Genomic DNA, 19,792 nt, shown 5'->3' on the forward strand with positions numbered 1-19,792 from the left:
GTTCCAGAAAAAAAAAAAAAGTTAGTGGTTGTTATAAAACAGAATTGTTACTCAAGATATGACATTAAACCAATATTTTGTTCTCTTCTTTGACAAATTAGCCTCAAATCTAAGTCTAATACCAAGAAAAGGAGTGTCAAGTGAGAGAGAAAGAGAATTGGAAAATTGTGTACTAATTTGTGGGTGAAAATTTCCTTGAATATATGTGTTCACAACTTTCTTTAAGGAGTTTTAACTTCTGAAGAGAGAATTTAGCACACAGAATTAAAGAATTCTCTCTCTTTAAATTAAGAAGAGAGTACAGGATGATAAAGTTAGTTTCCAATTATATTGTGGAATCATGGTGCTTATTACTACTTCTTCTAATTATTACAAAAATAAAGAAAACAATCTCTTCATCTTTAGTAGGCCTTAAAAATTCTCGTTTCTTTAAATTGGACAATCTGGGGAATGCTATTGTTCTTTTTTCAAAATGTATATGGAATGGCAGAAGTGTCCTAAAAATCATTTCCAGTTATTTTATTTAATAAAATAGCAAGTAGCTGTTTATAAAATATGTTAATTTTCACTTTCAATGAATGACACACTTGATCCAACAATTAGATATCCATGACAGAGTAGAATCCACTAAAAAGAAGGAGCAAATGGGACTACAAATCTTGTGAACATAAGTTACATGTGACTGTGTAAAAGAAACGTGGATAAGTAGTTTGGAAGGAAAGCTTGAAATGATGTTTTAGAGTCTTGGATATATTTTTCATCACTCTGCCAAAAACATCAGAAGAAGAAATAACTTACAGATCAAAGAGTGTACACACAGTGTTAAATATAGAGGATTGTTCATTGAGAACAATGACTTTTATGATCGAAATATCGATCATACACTTGAATTGCCATAGATTTGATTACAAAATATATCACTGTGATGTCTGTTTAAAAGCTCTTCCGCCTGCTTCCTCCAGTCCTGAGAAACAGCAAAAGAAATGTTCATTTCCTGTGACTTTGACATGCTTTCCCAGTAGCATTAGAATTTACCTTAAATAACCAACAGCAATATTTTTTTGCTAAACAGTGTGAAGTGAGTGAAAAGAGAACTCAGACATGTAAGGGGAAAAAAAAGATCAAGAAACTTCACAGTATTATGATGTATTATATACCAGTAATCAATAATTCTACATCTTAAACTAAATATCCTATTGCAAAACTTCCTTCATGACTCTGAATTGAACACTTTACTATTTAGTGAGAATGCACAGAATGAGGGATATGATAATAGACTGGTTTGATTTACTGAGAAAAATTTAGCTTCACTTTAAAATGCATCGTATTATTATTGTTATTATTATTCAGTAAAAGAATATAGAGGGATTTCATGGGCTGTCTTATCCTATACTCCAAGGTGTTGACATAATGAAGCTTCTATAACTGGATACTCATGTAGATAAAAGGAAAAATATAAAATTATAATATGGCATAGAAAGCAGAATTCATATATAAAGAATAATACCAACAACATTTAGATAGAAGAAACTCTGAAGGAAAAAATGTTCTATCAAATAATTTTAGATATAAATACATTGTTTCTTTAGCCCATGAATGTGTAGATCGACCTGCTAAATTTCTACCGTGCCTTCTGTCAACTCTGTGCTCTCTAAAGTTGGAGGACATCGTGTCAAAGAATTCATTAACTGTGGCTTCAGATGAGGCATAGGAGGTTGGAAAAGAAGAATGTGAACCAGAGTGAAAACTTGGGAATTTTGTCACAATGTTAAAAATTGAACTTCACTGACTTTCAAATTTTGGTCACATCCCCATTTGAGTGACCTCCCTCCAAACATACCATCTTTTCTATGTTATACTTCTAAGTCATAATGCTAATACTAATACTAATAATACTAAGTAATAATACACCTAATTCAGGTGACAGAAATGAGGAAATGAGACAATTTGTGTTGGAAGAGGACAAAGATTTTCTCAATGGGAAGGGAGTCCTTCAGGGAGTAACTCTGAAGAGTCAACAGGAAGCATTTCTATTCCAGTTATCAAATATTCAGAAAAACCTGGGTTAAAATTCCTGTTCTTCTCATGTAGGGCATGTAATGCAGATAAGATTTTTTTAAATCTTTTTAGAATCAGTTCCCAATCAGGGAAATAAAGGTTTTATGAAGAAACATTCTATGGAAAACACAGAGTGTGGCACATGGTAAAAACTTACTTTAAACATGTCACCTACTTTTATTAAGTTGTCTTAAAGTTCTCTTACATTAAATTAATTAAATTAAATTAAACTAAATTAAATTAGTTTACTTCCAGAGACAAATTCCAGCGGCTTCCCATATGCAATCCCCTTTCTCTAATCCTTCTGTTTGTGTTTTCTCCTCTACTCTACACAAAAGAAGAAAAGAAATGAAAAACCACACAGAAATAACAGAGTTTATCCTCCTGGGATTGTCAGATGACCCACAGCTTCAGGGGGTGATCTTTGTCTTTCTGCTCATCACCTACATGCTCAGCATCACTGGGAACCTGACCATTATCACCCTTACCCTGCTGGATTCCCACCTCCGGACTCCCATGTATTTCTTCCTCAGAAATTTCTCTTTGCTAGAGGTTTCATTCACCACTGTCAGCATACCCAAGTTCCTGGGCACCCTGATTACAGGAGATAAAACCATTTCCTTTAATGACTGCATGGCTCAGTTTTTTTTTGTTTGTTTGTTTTTTTTCATTCTGTTGGGAGTCACTGAATTTTACCTCCTGGCTGCCATGTCCTATGACCGTTACATTGCCATCTGCAAGCCTCTGCATTACATGACCATCATGAATTCCAGAGTCTGCAAACTCCTTGTCTTTGCCTCTTGGTTGGTTTCATTCTTAATCATATTCCCATTACTCATGCAGTTCATACAGCTTGATTACTGTAAGTCCAATGTTATAGACCATTTTACCTGTGATTATTTCCCCTTACTACACCTTTCTTGTTCAGACACAAAATTCCTAGAGACAGTGAGTTTTTCCTGTGCTGTGTTTACTCTACTGTTCACTTTGGCATGAATAATTCTGTCCTACATATATATCATCAGAACAATTTTGAGGATTCCTTCTGCTAGTCAGAGGACAAAGGCCTTTTCTACCTGTTCATCCCACATGATTGTCTTCTCCATCTCCTATGGCAGCTGCATTTTCATGTACATTAATCCAGCAGCAAAAGACAGAGTGTCTCTGAGCAAGGGAGTTGCTGTGCTAAACACCTCAGTAGCCCCCATGCTGAACCCCTCTATTTACAGCCTAAGGAACTAGCAAGTCAAGTGAGCCTTCATGGACAGGGCAAGGAAGATTGTATTTTTCTCAAGCAAATAAAAAAAGATAAAAGTGTTGTCATAAATTAAAGACATAATCAAGAACAAGTAAATAAGAAACAGGGCCCCACAAAGGTATATGAATATCCACATAGTCTCACTAGAGTTCTGTTTCATTGCTTGTATTTCTATTGCCAGCAGTATACTGAGGATATTTGAGAAATACTGTGAAGGACATATATACATATGTAGATATATGTCCAAATATCAAAATTCCAATCACTTTCTTTTTTTTTTTTTATTTTTTTTTTATTTTATTTATTTTCAGCGTAACAGTATTCATTGTTTTTTCACCACACCCAGTGCTCCATGCAATCTGTGCCCTCCCTAATACCCACCACCTGGTTCCCCCACCCTCCCACCCCGCCCCTTCAAAACCCTCAGGTTGTTTTTCAGAGTCCATAGTCTCTCATGGTTCACCTCCCCTTCCAATTTCCCTCAACTCCCTTCTCCTCTCCATCTACCCTTGTCCTCTATATTATTTGTCATGCTCCACCAATAAGTGAAACCATATGATACTTGACTTTCTCTGCTTGACTTATTTCACTCAACATAATCTCTTCCAGTCCTGTCCATGTTGCTACAAAAGTTGGGTATTCGTCCTTTCTGATGGAGGCATAATACTCCATAGTGTATATGGACCACATCTTCCTTATCCATTCATCCGTTGAAGGGCATCTTGGTTCTTTCCACAGTTTGGCGACCGTGGCCATTGCTGCTATAAACATTGGGGTACAGATGGCCCTTCTTTTCACTACATCTGTATCTTTGGGGTAAATACCCAGCAGTGCAATTGCAGGGTCATAGGGAAGATCTATTTTTAATTTCCTGAGGAATCTCCACACTGTTCTCCAAAGTGGCTGTACCAGTTTGCATTCCCACCAACAGTGTAAGAGGGTTCCCCTTTCTCATGCATTTCCTTTCCTTTGAGATAGTCTTTCCACTCTGTAACTATGAGACCGACCTCATTTCCTTCTTATAAATATTTTTAAATACCAATTTTTTCACAATAAAACAAAAAATCAAAGAAAGGCAAAAATACACTGTAAGATCAATGAGTTAAAATTGTTTTATGATTTCACCAGGAAACAGTCTTTCAAGGAATTCAAAAATATTGTCACGTTTAACATTATTATTATTTTATTATATGAAAACTGTAAATATAACTTAGTCTTACTGGAATATTACATGTACTATCCTCTGCTTATGATAGCATACTTAGTAACTATGTAAAAAACTATCACTAAGAAGGTGATATATTTACTCTTTTTGAGAAGTTTCAAAGTATTTTTCAAGTACCCAGTTTAAAATTTTCTGTGCCATATAATTTATTAATTTAAAATGCAATTATGAAGTCACACTTGTTTATGGAAAAACGTGAAGTAGCCCTTATTTCTAGCAACTCCTTAATTAACACATAAACCATATCAGTTCTTTAAAAAAGCCTGAAGACATAAATATTCCTAGATACCAAATATGAATACATTTACTGTTTCTTAGTAGTGTAATAATTTTTTAAAAGATTTTATTTATTTATTTGACAGAGAGAGAAGTCACAAGTAAGCAGAGAGGCAGACATGGGGGTGGGAAGAAACAGGCTCCCTGCTCAGCAGAGAGCCCGACATGGGGCTCGATCCCAGGACCCTGAAATCATGACCTGAGCTGAGGGCAGAGGCTTAACCCACTGAACCACCCAGCGCCCCTTAGTATTCTATTTAAATGCTTGATGTTAAACTGCTCTTTTTGATAATGAATACTGAAGATTGTAAGTTTCTCATACCTTTTCTGGCTCTTTTGATATAATACCTTACAAATACAATTCATTTAGGTGCAAATGATGCAAAACCTTATTTGTTTCATGATATACTTTGTTCATAGAAAAATCATTTTAACAAAATTCAGTTACAAGCTCACTATCAATGTATTTGTTCAGTACCATACTGGATGTTCTATCCAGGAGACTAGCAGGACAAGCACCAATGCATTTACTAATATTGGAAAGGAAGAAACAAATAAATCTTTCTTAGCAAGTCACATGATTTTTCCTCCTAAGGCCTTAGTGTATTTACACTAGATGGTACTTAAACCAGACACACTCCTCTCCCAGATATCTGCATGTCACCTCTAAAGGCCTCCCCAATTTCTCTACATAAAATTATAGTAGCCCCCACTTCCAAGGTTTTTCAGTTTTCTCTTCCTTTACAAAATAGTTATTAATTTATAAAAGACCCTATAATTTAGGAATTAATCATGTTCATTGCTTAATGTCTGCTTTCTCTCACATTCCTCACCCTAGGAGAGCAGAGATCTCGGTATCCTCTGCAGACAAAATGCTGTGGTCCACGCAGAAGAGTGCAGGGCCTGCCTAGATGCTTCCCAAAAGCCAGTTGTGCTGTGTCTTCTCAATTCTGCATTCAGAAAGCTCACATCAGTAGCTTGAAACCTACCATGTGAGAGACTTCACGTCTTAGAAAAGGATCAGCTCTACAGATCAGCCCCTCACCTCCACCCCCTGAAAAGCAGTTGTTAGACTTTTACCAGAATCATGAATTCTCCTCCCTTAGAACTTGCACCTGCCATGTAGTGGGCATTCGATAAATATTTTTGAACACACAAATACGTTTGAATAATTTAGAATGATTTCAGTGTCATAACAATCAGAGCACTGACTAAATATTTCACCCAACATAAACACATGTAATAATGTACGTAACAGTGAGTTAGCTTTTAAAACAGTAATCAAATAAAATGCGTATTTTATCATACCTAGACATTTTGTATGACAAAGGAATAATTAATTGAGTATTTTCTAATGCATTTGGTGTTCTTTTTCCTCTTTTATTTTACATTAGGTCTTTTGACAACTATGCAAAAATCAATTTATTTGATGTATATTGACTTTTCATGAAGTTATTGAGAACAATTCTTGTCAAGGTTTGCATTGGAACTTTCTAATGGTAAGAACTCCTATGACGCAAGCCCTTATTTTTTTCACACACAAAAAATTCTTATAACTACATGGGTTACTCCTAGTAATTTATGAGGTCCAACATCATCTGTCAATCATTACACTTCTGAGATTAAAAATTCGACTTATAGAATAATAGCTCAATTAAATCATTGTAGTCAGTAAATAGGAGGCCAACCAACATCTTGTGGAGGGTCTTACCTCCACAAGAGCTGGATAATATATCACTGAAAACGATTAGTAATACATACTGGAAGTATTAAGTAATATGCCAGTTCAGGTTTTAGAGAAAGTCTTAAAAGATTTGGATCCCTCAACCATTTGATTTAATATATTTTATCTTTTGATTTAGAACATGTTACAGCAAACCATTATTTGTAATTAAAATCCATCGTCCACTCTCTGAGGAGAGTGAAACCTGGTAGCTTGAACGGTGTTTCATTGACCTAAAACATAGTCACTCATCAACCTCAGAATACATGGTGGTAATTGACACATTATTAAAAAGCAGATGCCTACTAGCTTGTGGATAGGAGGGCAACAGGTGTAATCAGTCTTCATTAAAAGTAAATTATTCTGAGGCCTAGAGAAAAGCTAAACAGCTATTAGGAACTAGGAATAAAGCAGTAAGGGTAGAAAGTTAGAGAGTGAGAGGGCGATCAAGGAGGAAAGAGAGAGACAATCCAGTATCTAGGAGTTTGAGAAAAGATATGGAGAAGAAACATGTCTAATAGGATATTTCATGAAGTGCAGTGCTTTGTGAGATAGAAATTCATTCCCTTTCCCTGTGAGTCACTTAAGACTGTGTTGCTCACAAACACACAAATGGTGGACACCAGACACTTTAATTTCTTTCTGCCTCAGACTCTTTCTTTACCTGAATAATAATAGCACGGACCTCAGATGGTTTTGTATTGTCTGCTTGTTTGAAAAAATGAGATAATTTTATGGTCAGTGCCTGGTAATCAATAAAAGCTCTGAGTAAAATATAAAAAGAATTGCTATTTGGATACAAAACTAAAGGCAAAGGAATAGAATTTTCATACGTAGAGAATCAGTTTCACCATCTCTACTAAAATATCTGGAATAAATATTTTCAATGCCTATTTTAATGTGTAGCAGTTATAAATTCAACACATCTCAGCATCTATGTATTGTCTCTGCTGAGCAGAGAGCCTGATGTGGGGCTTGATCCCAGAACCCTGAGATCATGACCTGAGCTAAAGGCAGAGGCCCAAGCCACTGAGCCACCAAGGCACCCCTATATTTCTATACCATATTACCCTTCTAGGAACAAAAATGACAACTCTCATTGAAGGAATTGTGGATTAAACAAGTTCAAAATATCCAATGCCAGCTTTCCAGATATTTATTTTATTGATCCATAATATTATCAATATGAGAAGATGTCATACACACAAATATAAATAACTGTTTAATGGAAGTAAATAACACAGTGAAGAAAGTAGTCAAAAGGCAATAAAAGCCACATTAGGGAGGGGCTTGGGAATGGCTTCCCTAAATTCAAAGGGTCAATGTAGGTATAAACCTCCTCATCAGTCTTTAAGAGGTTGTCCATTTCAGAAGACAATCAGTCATACTAGAAATCCACAGCAGTGTTTTCCACCATTTCATCCTGATAAAGAATTCTTCTCTAGGTTGCCAAAATTCAAGAGATATCAGCACACTAATTCTACTGAAGACAAGTCCAGTTTCTGGAAGAAAAATGTGGATTCCTTATGCAATCACAGAAGAGTGAAATTCTACACTTGATCTTAGCCAAAAGGCCAAGAAGCGATAGAAGAGTGAAATTCTAAATCAAGCTTTCACATACTTAGGATCTTGCCATTTGTATATTTGTCTATTTACCTGAGTCATTTTGCTTTTTGTACTTCTTAATCAATATTTATAAAAATGATTCATCTCTGTCTTTAATGATTCTTCTCCTTGGCACTCTATTTACTTAATGAATTCCCCCAGGCCAACAAAAAGACACAGATAAAATAAGTCCAGTTCCATTTGTATGGCAGACATAGAGAAGAACATTCCATATATTCTGTTTCTCGAAACAGAGTTGGCAGTAAAATATAGCAGTCCATGAACTTAAGGAAAATATTACTTAGGTTTTATAGATGTATAATCATAGAATTACAAAATATTGGTTTTAAATGTTTGCGTGAATAGAAAGAAAAATGATTGGATAAATAAGTGTTTTGTAATATGAAAAGAGGCAAATGGGAAAGTACTAGTCAACCTAGGTGTAACTGAATTGTATGTGGAGTTTGAGAGAGAGACAAAAAGCAAGAATGAGTTGAATTATAGTAAAATGTTGTCAGCATTTTACAGTATCAGGAATGAAGGATATTGTGAGTCAAAGAGAATTATAATTCCTAAGAACCATGAAAAAGTTAAATCAACATGCTTGTTTTGAGAGCACAGTAGAAACCAAATATTTTGCAAACTCGATTTACCAGCTCTGAAATTGTGTAAATGTTTAAGCAAATCAGATGATAAAATTTGAGACTAGATCATCAAGAAGAATCAGGAAGTAAGTAAATTTTTTATTCTTCAATATAATATATGGAATCTTCATTTTACTTAAATGTTTTAAAAATCATGTTTGCATATATGTTTGTGGATTTACAACCATTATAATATTAAAAATTAAATAATTGCTAGGGCGCCTGAGTGGCTCAGTGAGTTAAAGCCTCTGCCTTTGGCTTAGGTCATGTTCCCAGGGTCCCGGTATTGAGCCCCGCATCGGGCTCTCTGCTCGGCGGGGAGCCTGCTTCCCCCTATCTCTGCCTGCCTCTCTGCCTACTTGTGATCTCTGTCTGTCAAATAAATGAATAAAATCTTTAAAAAAAAATTAAATACTTACTTACTAGTAAGAGACTATTAATAAAATCCTAAAGCAGAAACAGAAATAAATATTAGATTGTTCATTTTTTTCTAATTTAAAAATGTACTATGTCACAAAAACGAGATTATTTTTAAAACTGGAAAGAATATCTGCTTCCCAGTTGATGTTATTTTGACCATCCACTTGTTCATTTTCCATAGCGTTATTGTAAACAAAAAAAAAAGAAAAAAAAGTATTATGCATTGAATGATTTCAACTATTCTAGGCAACTAATTTACTAACAGAAGGCTACCTTCTTGTCCTTCTGATCTTTTTATCAATAAGGCAAAAAAAAAAAAAAGGGCAAGAGTGTGATAGCATCAACCAAACCCTTAAGAAAGTAATTTATGAGAGAATGCCAACAAAACGTTCCCATGGATAAACATGCACATTCTACAGTGAGATGATTACTATGGTGACTAATTGTGTAACCTTGTGAAAGTTTCCTAAACAATGTAGGTCTCCAAATAGAAAATGTGGAGGTGGGCCTAAGTAACCCGTGTGAGATTTCAAACCCTGTATTTAGATTATCCATAATGCAGACTAGTTTTTATAATATTGAGGAAAAGAAAAATGTCAATTAGAGTATTTTCATGTTTTTTAAAAAAGGAGCTAAATATTTTCAAGAATAATTAGAATCTTAATATTTTAAAAAAACATTAGAATAAATAGCTTCTGCTTAAATGTTAGCACAAGATTTTTTTTTATCCATGGCCTGTGATAGCGCATTTTCAACAAAAAGAAATCAGTATTAACTTCAAATAGTATGTATTACTTGAATATGAGGTCCAGTAGAAATTGGAGAGTTGCTGAAGGAAAACATTTGTTTCTGGGTTTTATAGATTATTCATCACCATGGATACTTTTAAGATTCTGTACTCTAACCTCAATCTGGTTTTAACTTTTTATGTCCTACAGGGGAACACACAGTTTCCGTTCTAAAGGGGGGAAGAAAGGATCGGCAATGAAAAACCGCACAGTACCCACAGAATTCATTCTTCTAGGGCTATCAGATGACCCAGAGCTTCAGATTATGATTTTTCTCTTCTTAATTATCACATATATATTAAGTGTCACTGGTAATTTGACCATCATCACTCTCACCTTGGTTGACTCCCATCTACAGACCCCCATGTATTTCTTCCTCAGGAACTTCTCTGTATTAGAAGTATCCTTTACAACTGTCTGTATTCCTAGATTTCTGGGCACAATTATCACCAGAGACAAGACGATCTCATACAATAATTGTACAGCTCAGTTGTTTTTTTTCATCTTCATGGGTATAACTGAGTTTTACCTTCTAACTGCCATGTCCTATGACCGCTATGTTGCCATCTGTAAACCCTTGCATTATACAACCATCATGAACAAAAGAGTCTGCATTTTACTTGTCTTTTGTGCTTGGTTGGCAGCATTTTTAAATATCTTCCCACTAGTTATTCTTTTTCTCCAGTTAGATTACTGTGGTTCCAATGTCATTGATCACTTTGCTTGTGATTATTTTCCCCTCTTGCAATTATCTTGCTCAGACACATGGCTCTTAGAAGTGATCGGTTTTTACACTGCAATAGTGATTCTGCTTTTCACTTTGGCATTAATAATTTTGTCCTACATGTTCATCATTAGAACAATTCTGAAACTGCCTTCTGCCAGTCAGAGAAAAAAGGCATTTTCTACATGTTCCTCACACATGATTGTCATTTCCATCTCTTATGGAAGCTGCATATTCATGTATGCCAACCCTTCTGCAAAAGAAAAGGCATCATTGATCAAAGGAGTGGCTATTCTGAATACTTCTGTCGCTCCTATGATGAATCCATTTATATATACCCTCAGGAACCAGCAAGTGAAGCAAGCTTTTAAGGATACTATCCAAAAGGTTATGATTTTCTCCAGTAAATGAAAGTGTAAGGAGCATTAAAAGGATGACGTTCTTGTAAATACTATTATTCACACTTTCTCAAAACTCCCTTTCCTTTACTAGAGTTATATATTATCCCCTTTTTTTCCACTCCCATATTAAAGTTCCTAATCATTGAACTCAATACATTTGATGAACTGAATATTGTTTCAGAATTTTCTGTAAATTCAAGTGTTTTTTTCAATGCAGTAAAACATCTGGGTTAATGATTATGATTTTGAATGATAGTGGTTTGCCTTTGAAGAGACTCTGGGCATTTAGTTTGATGGAAAGAGTGTCAGGATAGATGCGGATTTCTGAACTTTTCATTCTTACCCAGTAATAGAAATGAATGTTATTAGAAAACTTTGATTCTCTTTGTCATTTCCATGAAATCAAGTAAACACAATCACCAGAGGACTTGGAATAAAATATAAATATCTACTTTAAAATATTAAAAGATTAGAGGCTCATACATACTAAAAAAATATTTACATCATTTATAATAATTATGATGCTAATGAGGAGGAAGAGAAAGGAGGTAGAAGGGGGTAGAAGATAACATAAAAATTTTCATCAATTCCTACCTTCTAGAGCTATTGTTTTCTTTGTACTGAAATATTTAATCCTGCCAACAACTTTATGGGGTGCTATTAATTACTGATCTCTCTTAGTCAGAGGTATTTTTCCTTAGGCAGAGCAAATGCCTCCAAAAATTAAAAAATAGGCAAAGAACAGACAGTGTAAAAATACACCAAATATATAAAATGGATGAAACTATTATAAACCACTGGAAGTTCACCTTTCTGGAGAACCGAGCTTTATTAGTGGCATCTAGAACCGACTTTAGGGTTTTGGGAAGTACGGAAGAGAAATAACATCTACTGATAATATTCTACACGCTCTACTCTGTATTAAGCAAATCACATGCAGTATTTATTTTACAAAACTTCTTAGAAAGCAAACATTATTGTTTGCAATTTATAGGTGAATGAACATGATGCAATTGAGGTTGAAAGTTCAATGCACAGAGATTGCAGCTTTCAGAACTGGCATTTCAGTCACTTTCCTTTCACCTCAAAACCCAGACTAGTTGGGTTACTTTCATCTTCACCCTGACTTTCACTTGTAATAATTTATGAATAAAAGCTCATGTTCAATATTAGGATTGTTACATTAAAGGACTTTATAATGTTTAATGAGTTTATTCAGGCTTTTCTTACTTATGGCAGGCTTTGGGGATAGAGTGATGAAGAAGGAGGAATCTTGCTCTAACTTATCTCAGATTCTAGTGGGGGAGAAAAACTACATGAAATTAAAATTTAATTTGATCAATGCAATAACTTAAGCATGAGAAGCCTATTGGCCAGGTAATGTTATCATTGTCAAAGAAAATGTCAGTTTTCCTGCCTTAGCACAATTAGTGTCAGTTTCACAATAATTGCTAAACGTTGATACTTTTTAACATTAAAGTCACATGCATAACAGAAACCTTGTCTGTTTTGGGTGTTATCTCAATTTTCACCTTTATTTTGTTTCTTGGTCATTATCACATATGTTTAAAAAAAAGTCACACTATTTCCTCAGTAAGAATTAAAAAATATTTATTTATTTATTTATTTATTTATTTGACAGAGAGCGACACAGTGAGAGAGGGAACACAAGCAGGGGGAGTGGAAGAGGAAGAAGCAGACTTCCCGCCAAGCAGGGAGCCTGATGTGGGGCTCAATCCCAGGACCCTGGAAACATGATCTGAGTGGAAGGCAGACACTTAACTACTGAGCCAACCATGTGCCCAGTAAGAGGGGTTTTTGACAATAGGATTATGATAGTCTCCAAGACTCTCCAGCAAGCCTCCCTTTACCCTCAAACTGCATTGTGGATCCTACATTCATGTTACACTCCATTTAACCTGGTACCAAACCATATCTATTATTATCTCAGATCTATTTTGAAGGAATTTATATCAAAGACCACAGTCAAGATTTCTAAGACTTTTTCAGGCATTTATCAATGTACATTAGGAAACACTGAGATATATTTGGCAAATTAAGTCCATGCACAAACTAGGTGAACTAAAAGAAAAACCAATAACAATATTTAATACCTATTATGTGGATATTCACAGCTTATTATAAGCAGATTAAGAAACTCACAAATATAATTTCTTCCTCCTTTTTTTTCTTACCTATTGTACTTTTTAATGCTTTATAGGAACAAATGATCAAAAGATTTTTTTTCAGCTCTCCACATTCTGTGTCTTCTTTGTCTTTGCTGTTTCATCATATGAAAAAAATGCATTTTTTTCATAAAATGCATTATTTGCTTCAGGGGTACTGGTCTGTGAATCATCAGTCTAACAAAATTCACAGCACTCACATAGCAGATACCCTCCCCAATGCCTATCACCCAGCCACCCTATCCCTCCCTCCCCACTCCCCAGCAAACCTCAGGGTGTTTCCTGAGATTAAGGGTCTCTTATAATTTCTTCCTAATTCTTATAGTGAAAATCATTCAGATGTTATTTCTGAAAAGACTTTCAAAGCAACTACATTGGAAGCATGCACTAGCCATTTGGATTAATAGAACAGACCATTTCCACCTTATAAGATTTTAAGCAACAGATAAAAAGGTAGACATTTCGGTATGGAATTAATCTTTCATAAAAACATATACCCAGGGTCATATGAATATAAAATATAGGACTGCTCACAGCATTTGCAATAATTTGCAAGAATTCCAAGTAAAAGTAAAAGTAAAAAATATAATTAAACGGATATCCCAGGCAAAGAGAATAATGATTGCAAATGACAGTTATTAAAGTGAGCAAAGTGAATGGGAATACTGTGGATAGAAATAAAAAACAAAAAGGAGTCATTACTTCTCTTTTATGCTTTCCATGAGAAGCTGATTTTATTGATTCAATTCATTATGCACAGAAAAAAGTTATGCTATAAAACCAATACTAGTGTTCCTCATATGGATATTACATTTTCTCTTCTTTTTTTTTTTTTTTTTTTTTAACGTTAGCACTAGGGTGTATCGAGGTGTGCCTCAGTACAGGTGCCAGGGCTTGTCCATGACGCTTTTGATGTATAAAGCCCAGACCTCCTGTCAATTCTTCTTGAGCAACAACACCTGGACTTTGACAGCTAAGTGGGTGTTGCACACAAGCTCATCATCTGCCATCTTCATGTGGCCAACAGCCACTGCCAGACATAGCAACTTCTTCATCTGGAATTGGACTGTGGACTTTATTTCATTCACTTTGGGCCCCATGTTCTCATTGTGGGTTGAGAATGGAAGGAAAATTGCCAGCTTTATTCAGGCCTGGACCCAAAACTTGTGGAATCTGCTTGGTCAGAGATTCTGAAGCCAAAAAGGCATCACACTTCTTAGTCATATTCTTGACTAATTTTTTATTCTTGTTGAGTTTCTTCAGTGTCTCAGTGTCTATGTGGGGAATATCCACAATCATGGACTCATCACAGTGCTGCTGGTCCCCCAAAACTTGGGGCATGGAGTGGACTTGAGCCTGAATGTGCCTGAGAAGCATTCGTCCTTCTGTGGGTTGTAGTTCTTCAAGCTGATTTGCAGCTCTACCATCTCCAGAAACTTCTGACACTGGCACTGATTCCCATTCAAGACTTCCCACACCACCAGTACAGGGTGTCACTTGGAGACTTTGCTGCTCATGGTGCCTCATGACACAAAAACCAGATGAAAGAGCAACATTATATGTTTCAAACTCTGTTTAACATTTTACCTATCCCCCCACAAGATATTAACAATCCCTTTAAATGAATATGCTTTCTTATCCTTTTAAAGAATAAGACAGATATTCATAGGGAACAAAGAATGTATATATGGCCAATATGCATCTGAACAGTGATTCAGATCAATGCTGTGCCCCTCAAAGAAACCATTGTACCAATTGCTGGGGGAGGTGAGAAATCTTGCAACATGAACATATACCAAAAAATCTTAGAATGTCAGAATAGGTTGCTATTTTTTCCACAAAAGCCCTTCCTTCACAAGAGTACTAAATAAGCTCATCTAAAATGCCAGGTTTGGCTTATGGAGATTTCTCTCCAAAATAACATATCTTAGGAAATTAAAAATTCAGAAGACAACTACTCTTTTGGAATTAAACTTAATCCCTAAACTTAAATGCAGAAAATTGCTTTCTAAAGAAGCTTAGTATCCCAAACTCTTCCACTGGTAATCTCAGATGTAACATATGCCTGTATGATAATATCATCTCTCATTGGCAAGAGTTTCTGTCATTTTTGGATTGAGCACTGAGTTATCCACAACAACAACCGTGGCCATAACCATAGAATATGGGATTAACAACTGATTCTCTCACTGATAGATAATACTTAGTCATTCTCCATCAGTCTGATTTGAGTCACAGTAAGTCTTTGTATACTTAAATAATCAGATCTCTTTGGTGTTCATCATGGCCTATACCACTCTGTCTGACGGTAGATCTCCAACACTAAAGTCCTCAAATTCTCATTGCCCTCTTTGCTCCATCTATAAAATTGGCTTTGTATTGCTGTAATTTATAGTCAAATAGGATTACATGAGCCTCATGGTACAGTATGCTTATCAATATGATTAGAAATTTTCACCATATACTGGAATGTCATCTTTCTCGATGCTAGATCTTCACAGACTATGAACATTTTGTGGAAAATGGGATACTTTGTTCATTATTGCCTACCAAAGGGCTGACCATAGTGCCGTCATTTACTAAAATATTTGTTAAATTAATCAACAAAAGGATGGAGATCTCAAAAAGCCTATTCCTATCTAAATTGTTGATATCCCCTGCTTGAAATTATTATTGCTCTCCTCTTATACCTTGTTTGAATAATTTTCTGTGACTGGGTTTTCTAGGATGGGAGCTGAAATTAACCTCTCAAGCCATAAGAACTTTCCAGTCAGCAAGACTCCACAAGAGTATCTCCAAGACAATGATCAATTTCAATTTACTGCCTGCCTGCCGCTACCAAATCACATTTCCCACATCTCCCTTGTATAAGTCTGGGAGGACTTTGGCACTTTGGCACTTGGACACAGTCTTTGAGATGCTAGTCCACTCTCTTCCTGGTGCTAGTGTCACTGAAATAAATTCCTTTTTTGTTTCACCACTATGAATTTCTTTGCCTTTGCATTTTGTCAGCAGTGAGTGGCCAAACCTGGTCTCTTTGGAACACCAGAGCAAGGGGCACTTACTCACCTGCATCCTGGTTATAGCAGAAATTAAATATGTCTTAAATAATGAATATAAATTAAATATTAGAGATGTCTTCTCAGATCATTGCAGTGAACAGAAGACGAGTGGGGTGGAAGGTATGTTCCTTGTATTAGATATGAGAAAAGGAATCTGAGATTTCTAAAATAATGTAGAATTCTTACCCTTTGCTGTAAGAAGAAAATTACACATACGGCTGTCACTAGCATCTTTGTATTCTCCAAAACTAAGTTTGCCCAACACATAATAAACATCTAAAAAGTAATTATTGAATGAATAAATGGTAATGATTCTAATCATGGTCAGGTGTTCTATGTCAACATTCAGTGGGAAGATACAAAACGTAAAGGCAAGCCTGACATCTCTTATGGTGCATAAGGATAGAGACTTCAGCCCCAGTCTAAATCAACAAAATGAATTTTCAATATTTTCCCTAAGATTAGAGAAAAAAATCACTTATTCACAAATTAATCTGTTGCTATTGACAAATTGTTACTCTGTTACCCAACTGTTAAGTTTCTTGTCCTTGTGCAGTTATGGACTGTTATAAAATTTAAACTCTTCTATTATTTTCCTGCTCTGATTTCAGGCCATTATCACTGAAATATTGTATCTAAATTATGTACTAATTTGGACTACAGGTTAATGCTGGCATCTTGAGAACACAAAACTCCATGGTACCTTTTGTTTATCCATTCAACTAATCCCCTGCATCCATTGTTAAAAAAGCAGATAAAATTATGGCTAACTTGAATCATTAACATTACTAAGATCCATATCAACTTGCCCACCAAGCTTGGAAAGAAATTGTATTAACCCTTACTTTAACTATAACTTGTTTCATTGTAAGTGTTAAAATAATACTTCTTTAAGTGCCAATACATAGGATAACTTGGGACCTTAGATCCTTAGTGAAAGTTGGGTTAAGGTGTAGAAACGAGTTTATCTATGCCCTTTGTGTGAAATTCTACAGAAGCTCCTGGAATTATTCTTTATTTTCAATATTTCAAGTATTTGTTTATAAATACAAGATGGCAGAGGAGAAACAGATTGCAAAGACACTTGAAAAATCTCAAAGCACTTATGTTTGAACAAATTAAAGAAGCTATTAAAAGTGACATTGTCTAAGCCAGTCATAGTTACCATAAAATATGTCTTTAATACTTTCTTTCAGGAATACATTTTTGCGTTAATAGGGTAAATTTATGCTTTATACAAGTAATCTCAATTATGCACAATGGTATATGTGAATAAAATTAAGCCACACAATTTATATGAAATACATAAATGAAGACATTTTTAAAACTGCTACAATTTCATAAGAGTTTCACATATTTTTGTTTATTATAACACAAATAATTGGTGACTCATAGGACCACATGATGGTTTTGTGTTCTTATCTAAATATCTTTCAATGATTATTTTAATACGGTCAATATCAACACACCATGTAATCATTCCTGTACAAAATTTAAAACAATTTCTTTCATGTGTCTTAACACTGAGCAGATCTACCTTATGCTTCAGTTTTGGCCAATGTGAATTTTATAGAGTGAAAGTTAGCATCCAGCATATAAAGGCAGAAGCCCAAAAAATGCATATCTTCTGACCACAAAAAGGACAGATGATGGAAAGTGAAATAATTCCCTGCCAGGAATTTTGTAGGTAAAGAATTTTAGTAAGGTCATTAACATATTAAATTAATTGTCTGATTAGGAGTAAATATTATTCCTTTTGAAAACTCTGAAACCTCTGAAGGATATAGAGAACAAATGAGACATTACACACTTGGACAGGTGTCTGGACAGTTAAGCATTTCTTAAAATGATCTTAGATGACAGTATCAGTCCCAGAGTGGAAAGACCCTTTCCCAAAGAACCAGTGCAGGTCCTGCCACACCATGAAATTTTAAAAGGCAGCAGGCCTGTCTCATATATAGGCCAATGAGCACTGTGCTACTCCAGGCAGGCAAGTCACCCAGAGACAGTGTCAATTCAGCAAACTGAAAAATGTCAGTGATGCAACAGGAAGAATTATTTGCTCCTCTGAAAGTGCTTCTGTGGGAGAAGCAATCGTGGACCCTCTTCTCCGGGGAAAAGGAGTGGGCTGGTGCCATTTTCCTCTTGTGCCCCATAGCATAAACCAACTTCAGTAAGCAACACAGTACCAACACTGGAAACCTAACCTGCTTAAGCCAAGTCCTCTCCTGCTGTGATCTACTAGTACTACTTTTCAAGAGCAAGTGTGCCTTAGGACAAGTTTAGTGGGCCCCTCCGACCAGCACAAACCCCTGCACACAGCACATCTACCGACTAGAGTTCTGCAAAGCTTCAGCTCTAGTGGAAGTAGCCTCAGGTCTCTTTTAGCAAGCAGACCAGAAGACACTTGGTTAAAACTCAACCACACTCTGGAAAAGGTCCAGACATTCCCCACTGGAGGCAAGGAGAAACACTGCAGAGGACTGACCTGAGGAAAAGAGCTGCCAAAACATAGGAGCAGAGTCCACACAGCACACAACCAGAGACACATCCTGGAGCACTGGACATGGGCATTATATGAACTCTTCTTCATAAAACCATTATTATCAGGAGCAGGAAACATAAGCTTTTGTAACATACAGAAGACAGAGGCCTAGACAAAAAGCCAAGATGGAGGAATTCATCTCAAAAGAAAGAACAAGAAAAGGTCAGGACCAGGGATCAAACTGAAACAGATATAAGTAATATGCCTGATCCAGAATTTAAAGCAACAATCATAAAGATATTAATTGTGCTTGAGAAAAGCATACAAGACTCCAGGGAGGCCCCTACCACAGAGATAGAAAAGCTAAGAGTTAGTCAGGCCTGAATGAAAAATGAAAAAACTAAGATGTGAAACCCACTGGACGTAATGACTGCAAGGATGGAAGAAGCAGAGAAATGAATAACTGATATATAATTATGGAAAATAATGAAGCTGCACAAGAGGGAAAGAAAAATTTAGATCGTGAATTAGAGAACTCACTGATATTATCAAAGGTAGTAACATTTGTATCATAGGAGTCCCAGAAGAAGAAAAGAGGGAAAAGGGGACAAAAGGTTTATTTGAGGATATTATAGCTGAAGATTTCCCTAACCTGGGAGAAGAAACAAACATCCAAATTCAGGAGGCGCAAAGAATTGCCATTAAAATCAACAAAAGAAGGCCAACAGCAAGACACACTCTAGTTAAATTTGCAAAATATAGAGATAAAGAGAAAAATCCTGAAAGTAGTAAAACAAACGAAGTCCCTAACTTATAAAGACCAATAAGGTTAGCAACAGATCTCTCCACAGAAACTGGGCAGACAAGATGAAAGTGGCATGTGTATTCAAAGTACCCAATGTGGAAAATCTGCAGCCAAGATTATTCAATCCAGCAA

At 35.6% G+C, this 19,792-nt stretch overlaps 1 protein-coding gene and 2 pseudogenes across 3 annotated transcripts; 2 read left to right on the forward strand and 1 right to left on the reverse strand.

Moving 5' to 3' along the window:
* Positions 1 to 2,406: 2,406 nt before the first annotated feature.
* Positions 2,407 to 3,300, forward strand: LOC308347505 (olfactory receptor 6C1-like; annotated as a pseudogene). The gene has a single exon. The product of its transcript is annotated as an olfactory receptor 6C1-like (transcript).
* Positions 3,301 to 10,193: 6,893 nt separating this feature from the next.
* LOC308347468 (olfactory receptor 6C3) lies at positions 10,194 to 11,132 on the forward strand (the record flags this gene model as incomplete). Its single annotated transcript, XM_080810943.1, has 1 exon — positions 10,194 to 11,132. One exon carries the CDS (start codon positions 10,194 to 10,196, stop codon positions 11,130 to 11,132), a length of 939 nt encoding a protein of 312 aa, XP_080667069.1.
* A 3,051-nt stretch (positions 11,133 to 14,183) lies between these two features.
* On the reverse strand, positions 14,184 to 14,825 carry LOC308347513 (large ribosomal subunit protein uL1-like; annotated as a pseudogene). The gene has a single exon. The product of its transcript is annotated as a large ribosomal subunit protein uL1-like (transcript).
* Between the last annotated feature and the right edge of the window lie 4,967 nt (positions 14,826 to 19,792).

Source organism: Martes martes (assembly GCF_963455335.1).
Source record: "Martes martes genome assembly, chromosome: 8".
NCBI lineage: Eukaryota > Metazoa > Chordata > Mammalia > Carnivora > Mustelidae > Martes > Martes martes.